Below are 12,028 nucleotides of genomic sequence, written 5' to 3' on the forward strand. Positions count from 1 at the left end.
AAGGTTGTATTGATATTGTCACAATGTGTTACCTAATTTAAGATGTACAGTTTTGTATGAAATTGAGTCATTTGTTACAAAATTGAGATTAAAGAAGGAATACAGTTTCTCTTTTATTCTTTAACAACCTTTACGTCTCTAAACATAATTTTACATTATTGACAAAATGATAAATAAACCAAGGAAGTGGAAATAATGGTACTCTTTCTCCAAACTTAACAAAAACATTCATTTTGCGTAGTCTTCAACAAATGAAAATCATGTCTTTGGTACTAATGTTTCTAGTTCTGATAATGTACATAATTGAGTTGTGTAACCAGCATCTCTGCTGGGAAAACCATTATTATGAATATGACAATGACAATGTAAAGTCCAAATTACACACATCTGTACAGTGTAAATGTTAAATGTTATCCATACGACCACATGGACGGTACCCACCTCCTCCACATCCCGGCGCAGTAACGACTACATTTGTGTCCATTTGGAATTCATCCGCCCCGTTACAGTTCGAGCAGCAGGTTCCTCTTGTAACACTGGAGGCTGCAGAGAGGAACCCCGGTCTTTGAGCAGCAGTACTTCTTGAGGTTGGTGCAGCCGCTGACCCCGCAGTTCACCGGGGCTGCCGGTGGAGGACGGGGAGCCGCCGGTGCCGGAGGGGGGACCCCCGAGGGGAAGGACACGGCAATGCCCTGGACGCAGTCGCTGTACCGGATCATGGGACACTGATTGAGCTTGGACTTCCTCTCTCTCATGCTCTTGATCTTGGCCTTGCTGGTTTTCGTCAGTCTCTCTATCGTCTGGTTCTTGCTGTCTTCCGCCTTCTTGGCCGCCTGCAGGCGCCTCTTCCGGGCTCGTTCCTCCCGCTTCTGCATCATCTCTACGGTCATCTCTTTCTCCTTGTAGCCCATGGGCAGCTCCAGGAGAGGCTGGCTCTGCTGCTTGTGAAGCAGGGCTTTCTGAACATCAACACAAACAAAAACACTCGGGGATAAATGATTCCAGCCACATTACGGTGGACTGAAGTACACGTTTCCTGCTTCCTCACCTGTCTGGCCGTGAGCAGAGACTCGTCCACCTCCTTCTTCAGCTCCCCGTTGTCGTCGAGCTCTCCCTTCTCCAGAGCGTCCAGCCACCTCTCCTCCTCGTCCACGGGAACCCCCAGCATGCAGTCTGAGTCTATGTCTGGCATAGGGGATGTGGCCAGGTTACTGTCTTCATCTGATACAGAACAAACATGAACGTGTTGTTTAACCACGGCCGGAACGTTGTCTCGACCATGCTACATAAAAAAAAACAAAAAAAAACACTAATATGAAGGTGACTTGCATTCTGGATTTGAATGAAGGAGAATTCATTAATCCGTTAAGAATTATATTTAGCATTCAGTGGACATTGTCTTCATTAATGCCATCCACATTAGAGCTGTTTTTGCATGTTTAAGTTAACTTTATTAAATGTGATATAATTAATGCTCTTAGTTGTATTTCCCCTCCTGTTCTAGGGCTCCATTGACTTCCATTCATTTCCACACATCAGTGTTTTCCTATTGTTTCGCCACGTGACCACTTCAAATGAAATAAAGTTACTCCCCGACCTCCGTGTGGAAATGACTGGTCCAGAGAGTTTTCTGTCTCAGATTGTCGTGTTGGAAATAACAAATAACCATAACTCTGTGACCCCCTTAGGTTCTCTTTGGACTCTATGTGGTGTTGGGACCCCCATGTTGGGAACCACAGCCATTCAGTACGAACTGACTCAACTTGTTGCGACACTGTCAACAAAATGAACTCTGAACGAGGGGTGACAACTATGCATTCACTAATATTTTGGTCCATGACTCTTCATATTTTTCTGTATACGGTATAGAATATAACAGAATAGAACTTTTCATGAAGCTCCAGATAAAGTATCTCAGTATTAAACTACTGGAACGTACCCAGCCAGGCCCGATACTGCTCCAAAGGCACAGAGGGCTCATCGTCGTCATCGTCCTCATCATCATCGTCGTCGTCGTCGTCATCGACATTATTAATAATCATCAAGGGAGAGGGAGGACAAGCCACACCGGGATGCACGGTGAAGGTGGGAACACTGTCGCAGACAGGAGACAGAAGCTCACCGAGTGATCGTGGGTTTAGATGAAAATGAGCGCCGACGCTAAAACGTTCACAACCAAACCTCCCGCCTCACCTCTTGGTCCCCAGCGTCTGTCCTCCCAGTTTGATCTTGAGGCGGAGCTGTGGCGGAGGACGAGGGACCACGATGGGCTCCGGGAGCTCGGGGAAGCTGTGGTGCTTCCTCTTGTGCTTCTTGTGCTTCTTGTGTTTCCGCTTGTGAACGCTGTGCAGGCTGGAGCCGCCTTCACCTGCAGAGGACGAGAGGAGAGCAACACGCGGATACAATCAACTCGTAAATAAACGGTTGCTTTTGGACTGATTTGCCATTTCCAGCCCACAATACTTCCACCGCCCCAAAACCCTCTAAACCCCAAGAGCTGAGCCCAGAACAGAGTCCAGAACAGAGTCCACTATGTCAGCTGGTGTTGAGGCCTCTCAGACAACACTGCTCTACCAACACCAATCAGAGCCAAACAAAGTAGAACACAGTGTAAAGAAAACTATTTACAACATCGGGAAGAAGAAACAAAAAGCCAAAGTAGATTAGAACGTTATCAGGCCCGAAAAATATATTATGAATTTGCATAATAGTCCCGCCAATAAAGCCACATTGAATTGAATCAACCACACTAGATGATGTGATAGAGTTCATTTAGATTTACATGCGTCCATCATATGTGTGTTTTCTCTCAGAGTAGATATTTAAAATGCATGAGAGAAGCAGTATTTCTGTTGTTTTCCTCAATTGTTGTTGAAACTTTTTAAACAGGTGTTGCCTCAACTGTTTGGTGGTTCTCATACATCACATATACTCACCAAGAAACCTGGGGTGAATCATGTCTTTTCTTTTCCCCATTGAAACGACGACGGGGACGTAGAAGCTAAGAACAGGACCGTCAGTCTGCAGCAGACATCTCAACGTGATTCACCCGAGGAGAGAAACACACCTGTTCTCTTAGCACTGGATTCAATGCAATGATACAGGTTGACTTGAACAAGGCCGTTAGCTTTACGGTACCGTATTTAGCCGAGAGAGCGCGCACGTTCTCTAGTGTGCACCCAACGCCCGAACAAAACTCCCATCGAATAAAAAGATTAACGTCGAGCGAAAATGACGCGACATAAACTGTAAACCCGAGGCTATTTTTAACTGTAACCGATTAAAAATTGTCTTGAGTAGCTAGTTAGCTCGACTACGCTAAGAAAACAACACGGAAGTTCTTCCGCTTCGTCACTTCCGGTCTGTTTGAGCCGTTACTTTTGATTGACTGCCATCTAGTGGAGAAAAACAATAGTTAATAACCGGCGGTTTTAATCGGTTTTCTTTATTGTGAATGAATCAAACGAGTTATGTGACATCGACTCCAACAAGAACATGTACAACATATAAGCGACGTAAATGAATTGCTAGCTATAAATGTGGTTTTTTTTTTGGTTAAACATCTTGGGTAATGTAGTTCACGTTACGAACACGACTAATGTAAATCAAGAAATACGTTACCCAGAAGCCACCGGGGCGCTTCAGCCGAGATACGCAAGGTCAGTTACACAGCTGAGTGTGGTCGAGTTTAAACCGTAATTTGTTCAGTATACGTCACGTTAACGTGCGGGTTGTAGTGTGCGCGTGTCTCACTGTAACACCGTTTACTGTACATTAATCCAACGTTACGGTGCTGCTGCTCTTACCTTCTCAAAAGTAGGGATTACAGGTGAGCAACGCAGGCATGTGCAGCGTGGAAACTATTCTAAGTTTCTCTATTAAGTTGCAACGTTTTGTATTAAACACTTAACGACACAGTGTATACATCGATATGTGGGGGTTAAATGTTTATGATTTTTTATAATTTCGCAGGAATCATGAATTACGCTCGGTTTCTCACCGCCGTGAGCGCAGCTAGAAAGCCCTCCCCTATCCGGATGCTGAGTAAGTGTTTATTTATTACTAGTGCGGTGCAGGCATGCTTTCTGCAGAGCCCCTGACGTCACAATTACCACGTCAGCTAACGTGAAGGCTTCAGTGATGCATAATGTCTCACACGTGTCAATTTATTTAGCACCAGCCAGTTGACCCACAGTCGGAGGCTAAAGCCATATATTACTTGGAAAGTGTTAACTTGGTACATTGAATCACTGTCTATTAGGCAGGCAGACACACACACACACACACACACACACACACACACACACACACACACACACACACACACACACACACACACACACACACACACACACACGAATTAATACATATATAAATTGCAGGTTGTTTTTGCCTTATTTTAGCCTAAATGTGTATTCGATTTGTTTTTCCATCTCATCTATTTCTCCACCCGCATGAAGCCGAGCTGCAGCAGCGGTCGCCTCCGTCCCTGATCTCTCTGGCCGGAGGATCGCCCAACCCCAACACCTTCCCCTTCCAGTCGGCCTCCATCAAGGTGAAGAACGGGCCGACGCTCGCCTTCGACGAGGCGACGATGAAGAGGGCCCTGCAGTACTCTGCCTCTAACGGGTGAGGCGTCACCACGGGAACCCAGAGACACCGGAAAAAGTCTGTTCAGTTCCATTTATTGTGCATCGCCCCCAAAATCACAAATTTGCCTCAGAGGGCTTTACGATGTGTAAACATCGTAAAGGTTATCATTCTGCAAACAGCCGTTATCTTTATTTTTTAAATTTTTTTTTTTACAACCTCTGTAAACTCGAGTGACTCGCTCCACCTGCCGATCCAACGGTTGAGTAAGCAGCGATAACAGATATGAGGGTTCCTAGAGAGCAAGACGCCAACCGTGAAATCACAACATCTCGTCTCTCTCTCTCTCTCTCTTTCCCTCTAAACACCACGCATTACAGTGAGGAGTGTTTCTGTGCAGCGAGTGTAACCTCCATTCCTACGTAGAATACCCGAGCTGCTGACGTGGATGAAGAGCCTGCAGAAGGACCTCCACGACCCGCCGGCCCAGACGGACATGTGTGTGACCACGGGGAGCCAGGAAGGACTCTGCAAGGTGCCGACTGCTCCAGCTGCAGCGCTGCCCTTTTACTGCCTCGCGCTGTTTCTGTAGCCAGGGTCGAATGTTACAAACAATGCATCGTATGAAGACGTTATATATAATATATTTTTTTTAATTGCTTACAAACATGATTTTGAAAGATGTCTTTGTGTTTTAGGTGTTTGAGATGCTGGTGAACCCCAGAGACAACGTTCTGCTGGATGCACCCACGTATTCAGGCACACTGGCAGCGGTGAGAGCGCTTTCTTCACACACACACACACACACACACACACACACACACACACACACACACACACACACACACACACACACACACACACACACACACACACACACACACTTTTCTGTGACCCTCTCCCCTTTGTCGTTCCTCTGTAGCTCCAGCCGCTCGGTTGCAACTTGATCAACGTCCCCAGCGACCAGCACGGCATGATCCCCGCGGCGCTGAAGGAGGTTCTGTCTCGGTGGGACCCCTCGGAGGTCCAAAAGCCCGGCAGCACCGCCCCCAAGGTCCTGTACACCATCCCCAACGGAGGAAACCCCACCGGGGCCTCCATGAGCACTCAGAGGAAGCAGGAAGTGTACGAGGTTCGTCGCCTCCCTCCCCCCCCCCCGCAAAGTCACAAAACAAAGACTCATTCAGTCCTGCATATGATTTATGAATCATTTTTCTTATTTACGCAGTCAGTGAACATCTGATTCTGCTAATTAGAGTCGTTTTCCACTAACGAGCCGTCTGTTTGATAGCTGGCCAGGCAGTACGACATGCTCATCATCGAGGACGACCCCTACTACTTCCTGCAGTTTGACAAGGTACAAGAGTTCACTCACCTCGTCACCGATCCAAACTGATCCATTGTTTATCGATTCATGTTGTTATTGTTTGGCAGCCGTGGGCTCCCACGTTTCTCTCCATGGACGTTGACGGGAGGATCATCAGGACAGACTCCTTCTCCAAGATCCTGTCTTCAGGGTGAGCGTGTTTTAATGTGCTCGTGTTACTCCCCACCGGTCACATCCGGTTCTCTCCAGTCGAGGTGAATCTTTGAGCCACACTGAGCTGAAATGCAGCAGCATGTTTATCTGACTCTGTCTGCGTGTTCCAGGCTGAGGATCGGTTTCGTAACCGGTCCCAAACCGCTGGTGGACCGGGTGGTGCTGCACATCCAGGCCTCGACAATGCACACCAGTAGCTTCACGCAGGTGAATGAAACATTAACCCCACACCCCCACCGCTCCGTCAACACCCTGCGGTGCTGGTTAACTGCTCCCTACTGTGTCCAGTAACTTTGTCTTTGTTTATTCCTGTACTTGTATTCATATTAAACTCTGTTGTCTGTGGAACTTGGCATCTAAAAACACAACATGTGATTATTATTATTATTACATTGCTTCACGGTGCAGACCTCCGTGCAGCAGCATGCACACATCAGGGCGGTGCAGCTTTGGAGTCTTTCCAGCTTCTGTTCCCGTCCCCTCAGGCACGCTAGATTTGCGTAATCTCACCAGCGAGAAGGAGAGTGTGTGTGTGTGTGTGTGTGTGTGTGTGTGTGTGTGTGTGTGTGTGTGCGTGTGCGTGTGCGTGTGTGTGCGCGTGTGTTGTCGTCACGCTACGGATGAAGCCATAAGAAGACGTCGCGGCGCGTCTGGATCAGCAGCAGCTGCAGAGGAGTTTTAAATAAGGAAGACAAGAGAGGAGATTAATTAGGATCTGCAAAGTGTCATTTTACAGTCAAACAATGTGGTTCCACTCGGGGCCTTCTTCAATCTTTTGCCAGTCATTACATTACATAACCTGCGTGCTGCCTCTCCTTTCAGCTCATGGTGTCTCAGTTGCTGCACAGCTGGGGCCAAGAGGGTTTCCTCCAACACACAGACGGGTACGTCCCGGGACCGTCCCTGCATGACCGGTTTGACCGGTTAAAGAAAAGCGATGAGATCCATTTCTTCCAATAGCGTAAGTCATTCACTCTGTTCGCGTTTCCTCTCGCAGGGTGATTGAGTTCTACAGGAAACAGCGCGACGCCATGATCAGCTCTGCAGACAAGTGGCTCAAAGGTGTGTGAAGAAAGTAAAAAAAAAAAAAAAAAAAGACCGACATTACCTAAACATTCTGGTGATTCTGGAGCTTTTTTTATCTTAATATACTGTGAATTAGCATTTCGTTAGGACACACTTGATGTAAACATGACTGTTGTTAGAGTTTGTGTGGCGTAAAGAAAGACGTCAGTAGTTTTCTTGTAGCCGCCACCTAGTGGCCATTATAGGAACTACATGTTAAGTCATTTCTACATTGACGTGTTGATTTATGTCACTTGTAACAACAACAACAACCACTACATTTGTGAAAGTGTAAACTGCCTAAATAGTCCAGATGTAGTGAAAGCACACACCCAGGCTTTTCTTCTTTTTTCTCCTAATGTGTGTGTTTATGTGTGTGTGTGTGTGTGTGTGTGTGTTAATAGATGTAGCAGAGTGGCACACCCCGTCGGCAGGTATGTTCCTGTGGATCAAGTGAAGGGCATAGCGACACCCAACAGCTCATCATGCAGAAAGCTTTGGAGAAAGAGGTTAGCGCACGTCCTGTTCTGTTGTGGTTCAGTCTAAACCCTCACATATTAATCTATTCCTGTGGATTAATACGGAAGCAAAACACAATTAACTCTGGCCACTGAAGGTTAACACACACACACACCCCACTGTACTCCTAACATACAAAGAATATGCAGGTACCCAGAATGCATTTCGGTCTCTCGCACCAGGCAGGTTTTGTGTCTGAATAGAGTGTAGGATGGTGTATTTAAAGTGGCCATTGTGTGCACTGTGAGTGGTTTAGCAACGGAGTGATTTCCTTCACACACACACACACACACACACCCACACACACACTTGTAAATCCCTGCCAGCGGGTAGCTGATTAGCTGAGGGGAACCATGAGTGGGTACAATCAGGCTTTTCCAAGGTTCTGCACAGTGTTCCTCCTGACAGCAGTTTTTAAGAGTCCCCAGTCTCGTCTCTCTCTCTCTCTCTCTCTCTCTCTCTCTCTCTCCTCTCTCCTCTCCTCTTCTCCTCTCCTCTCTCCCTCTCTCTCTCTCTCTCTCCTCCTCTCTCTCTCTCTCTCTCTCTCTCTCTCTCTCTCAGCAGGAAAAAAAAACGACCCTTCAGATTTGAAGAGAGTCGTTGTCACTGTTTTATCTTTCCCGTGATTCAAAGCTGTAATAATTGCCCTCAGGCGCCTCTCTCAGTGGGATCCGGTGGGTTGTAACAGGAGAACGGGGATTTTTTTTTTTTTAAATTGAAATATTTCCCAAAAGATTTTAAAAGAATAGTTCGACATTGCTACGAGTTAGATGAGGAGTTTGATAACACTCTCGTCTTTGTCGGTTACATATGAAGCTACAGCCAGCAGCGGGTTAGCTTAGCTTAGCACAAAGACTGGAAGCAGAGGGAGACAGCTAGCCTTGCTCTGTACAAGGAGAAAAAAATACAACTGAGATGAACAAAAGTACTGCAATCATGAAGTAGCCTGAGTCGTGTGTGTGTGTGTGTGTGTGTGTGTGTGTGTGTGTGTGTGTGTGTGTGTGTGTGTGTGTGTGTGTGTGTGTGTGTGTGTGTGTGTGTGTGTGTGTGTGTGTGTGTATAAATAAATAAATAAATCAAGGTACTGCTGGTTCCTGGAGGCGTCTTCATGATCAACAGCAGTGACCCCTGTCCCTACGTCAGAGCGGCCTTTTCTCTCTCCACCCAGAGCAGATGGACGAGGTACGTGTACACACACACACACACACACTACACACACACACACACAACACCACACACACACACACACACACACACACACACACACACACACACACACAATAATGACTCTAATCTCTCATGATTTCAACAGGCTTTCAGAAGACTCTCGTCTCTCATCAGAGAGGCTTGTGATCAAAGATCTTGTTTCCCCTGAAAGATGCTGTATTTTTGTAACTTATTGATGAAGGCTTCTATTCTCAAATATATTATTAAGCTTGAACATATTTTGATATGGTGTAACCTCTGGTTATGTCTACATAGTCCAGAGGAGGACGTTCTGTACTTGAATCATTGAATGTCATTGTAGCAAGGCTTGAGTTTTACTAAAGAATAAAGTACAGTGAGTTGCACCACATGGTGAGGATGTCTTTATGTTTTACATGTACAACAAAGTAAACTACTTTTTTTTAAAAATCATCTCGTCTTTTGAGTGTTTTTGTTTCTGCTGCTCCCTTAAAGATGTCAAATTACAAAACATTAGATCTCCCACCGTCTTCTTTGTCTCCTATTGTCGCACAATTCTAGCGATCAAATGTCGCTTTATTGTAATCTATCGAGCTCAACAGGCGCGTTTATGAAAGGGGTCAAAACAATACTTTACATCAAGAACAACTGTACTGTGAGACAGAAACTCAGTTGAAAGCCACAAGTGGTTTCACAGTAAAAGTTGTTCTTTAAACAGGTCATTTCCTCTTTATTTGTGCACCTTTTTCAAGTCGTTGAAAATGTGCCAGAAGCTCTGACTCCACTTCTGTGTCGTCTTTGACTTAAAGCGTTACAGCATCAGAGTTGTGTGAACTGAAGTAAACGTTCACCTTGGGGGTGTTGACCCTCTTTGTTTCACGACGACCTGAAGGAAAAACAAACCTGCGTGTTTAGTGATCGTGAACTGTAACCTGCTGACAACAACAAGGGTCTGTGTGTTTCCTTTTCCTTTAGTAAAGACGTTCTCCCCGGCGTGTTAATCGGTGGCCCTTTTGTGTAAAGCTGAAGCATTCACCCGTGAAGGAATAACCGGGTCAGAGGACTGGCTTAAAAAAAAAAACCCCAAACACTTATTTACTGTGAAGAGAAGAACATCTCACAAAATGGAAAGAACAGTGAAAGCACATGATGTAATGTTCCTAAACGACGGCAGCACACACACACACACACACGCACACACACACACACACACACACGTTCCCTCTAGATGTCCATACATAGACAGAGCATTATTGACTTCTTTATTGACTGTTTGCTGAGGCTTGGTCAGAGTGTCGATTTCAGACTTTAACCGTGGCTTCAAGGTCAGTGAGCCGTCAACTCTGGCACACTAACAAGCGGCCCGGTTAACCCCGACTCGGCCTTTATTTAGAGGCGCTTCTGTTCTGCCTTTCATTTCTTCCAGGAATGGGTTTTGTTTCAACGGGAATTGTGTCGTTTCCCCTCTGCTTTTTAACGCCCCTGGTTCTTCTAAGCCACATCACTACAGGCTGCCTAAGCTGCTTCTTCGCAGTCCAACCTTTTCAGCTTTAATTGATCATAATGGGTTTTCACCACAGTCCATCCACCTGTCATTACTTGCCTTGTCTGAAAGCAAATGTGCACTGAAAGGTGTCCGACCCGCACCACAACGTGAATTACCGTTAGGGCGAGCAGCGTTTCGAGGCCCCTCGGTCTTCATAGTGGTTCGACGACACACTGGGAAGCGGCCCTGATCCTCCAGGGAGCCTCAAGACCAGGCTGCACAAACACACTGCAGGAATACAGATGGGGGGGGGGACAAATTAAGTTACATAACAACCCCCCAAAAAAAGTGCCACAGTTAGCCTCAGTCTTTGGAATAGCCGTTTAGGATTTAGGCCCAAAATCTCTCTGAGATTTAAAGCTGCACTTAGTAGTGGGATGGGGAGTTGCTCATGACAAACAGAGAGGACATTATCACCAAATCTCCAGTTCTCCTCTGCTTTATGGAGCATTTACGGCAGGTAACAAGACAGAGAACACCCTCAGGACTCGAGTATATTGGACTTACAGTGGTCAGCTGGTCAGGAACATCACTCTAATTATTGTTTTAATGTTTCAGCATTGTGTGTTTACGGCTTGTTTTGCTGCCTCCAAGTGGCCAAAAAGTCCACTAATGCAGCTTTAAACCTGTTTGAGAGGGGAACAAACTTTAGTAGTCTTGTATATGTAATTGGGAGCATTTTGATTGCCTCTAAACGGCTCTCAACATGTCACTGTCACCATCTGTTCAGAGGGCAAACTACAAGTATGTCCTCTTGGAATGCACTCTACTGTAGTATTTACATGGATGTTGAACTATTTTAGAACAGTTTTAATATTCTAATTCACTGTCGTAATAGTATAATAGCCATGTGTTCACGTTATTGACTCTCTTGGCACTGGCAATGCAACCCAAGCAACTGGGCGATGTTGCCACCCCGGTCTGTTCTGGAGCGCAGCCGCGTTGCTGGTTTACATAGAGGTGGACTAGCGGTAGGGGGAGGATGGAGACGCGGAGTAACGACAGCTAACGACGGATCGACTCTGGTGTTCCCCACTAAACGTTAACAGCGACGGACCATGATGTGAGTATTAAACCCGTCATTAGTCCACCGGGTTGTGTGACATTTCACTGGTTTTAGTCGACGGTTGAGTCGCTAACGTCGACACTAAACCGGCCGTTTGCTGGACCGTTGGTCTCGCGCTGAGGACGTTACTGCGTTTCTCGGGCTAAATTCAGTGACTTGTTTTTTTTTAACGCTCTCTACCGATGATACCGACTATTATATACACTACACCCGCGGTGACATTTATCTTTACGTGTAGCGAAACGTTAACGGATGTTTAGTTGTGTAGCTTAATATGAAAAGTGCAACCTCTGTTCTATAAGGGTCCCGTGATATAAAATCCAGCACATAGCCGTGTCCCACGCCCTTGTTTTGTGATGTCCTATTTATTAAACGGCGCGTCGAGGCGACGGAATATTTAAAGCAATCTCACATACGGACTAATATGTTACTATAAACTAATAAGTCGTTACATCAATTTACGTTCACCAAATAGCTAACGGTGCTATCTTTCGTCTGTGCAACGAAACGAACCAGA

At 46.0% G+C, this 12,028-nt stretch overlaps 2 protein-coding genes across 3 annotated transcripts; one reads left to right on the forward strand and one right to left on the reverse strand.

Moving 5' to 3' along the window:
- Positions 1-93: 93 nt before the first annotated feature.
- On the reverse strand, positions 94-3,739 carry ino80b (INO80 complex subunit B). 2 transcript variants are annotated; one of them, XM_068728135.1, is made up of 5 exons: positions 2,937-3,739; positions 2,194-2,368; positions 1,940-2,094; positions 1,049-1,185; positions 94-959 (listed from the first exon to the last, which is right to left on the reverse strand). In XM_068728135.1, exons 1-5 carry the CDS (start codon positions 2,974-2,976, stop codon positions 504-506), a joined length of 963 nt encoding a protein of 320 aa, XP_068584236.1. In that variant the 5' UTR covers positions 2,977-3,739; the 3' UTR covers positions 94-503. The 2 variants fall into 2 exon arrangements, with proteins under 2 accessions (XP_068584236.1, XP_068584235.1); XM_068728134.1 differs by having other exon boundaries at positions 1,049-1,221.
- On the forward strand, positions 3,639-9,352 carry aadat (aminoadipate aminotransferase). The gene is given in 16 exon segments (XM_068728133.1): positions 3,639-3,659; positions 3,973-4,044; positions 4,461-4,629; positions 5,017-5,125; positions 5,289-5,363; positions 5,513-5,722; positions 5,882-5,947; positions 6,025-6,107; positions 6,241-6,337; positions 6,953-7,014; positions 7,128-7,192; positions 7,600-7,648; positions 7,650-7,704; positions 8,796-8,874; positions 8,877-8,896; positions 9,027-9,352. Coding segments are annotated over 15 exon segments (1,269 nt in total). The 5' UTR covers positions 3,639-3,659; positions 3,973-3,977; the 3' UTR covers positions 9,090-9,352.
- Positions 9,353-12,028: the final 2,676 nt, after the last annotated feature.

Source organism: Cebidichthys violaceus, unplaced genomic scaffold (assembly GCF_023349555.1).
Source record: "Cebidichthys violaceus isolate CVI_PGR_0920_01 unplaced genomic scaffold, fCebVio1.0.p SCAF_41, whole genome shotgun sequence".
Classification (NCBI taxonomy): domain Eukaryota; kingdom Metazoa; phylum Chordata; class Actinopteri; order Perciformes; family Stichaeidae; genus Cebidichthys; species Cebidichthys violaceus.

Coding starts and splice junctions, on each gene's coding strand:
- ino80b (XM_068728134.1), bottom strand. CDS start 2,976: ATGGGGAAAAGAAAAGACATGATTCACCCCAGGTTTCTTG. Junction 2,095..2,193: donor CAGACGCTGGGGACCAAGAG/GTGAGGCGGGAG, acceptor TGTCTGCGACAG/TGTTCCCACCTTCACCGTGC. Junction 960..1,048: donor CTCTGCTCACGGCCAGACAG/GTGAGGAAGCAG, acceptor GTTGATGTTCAG/AAAGCCCTGCTTCACAAGCA.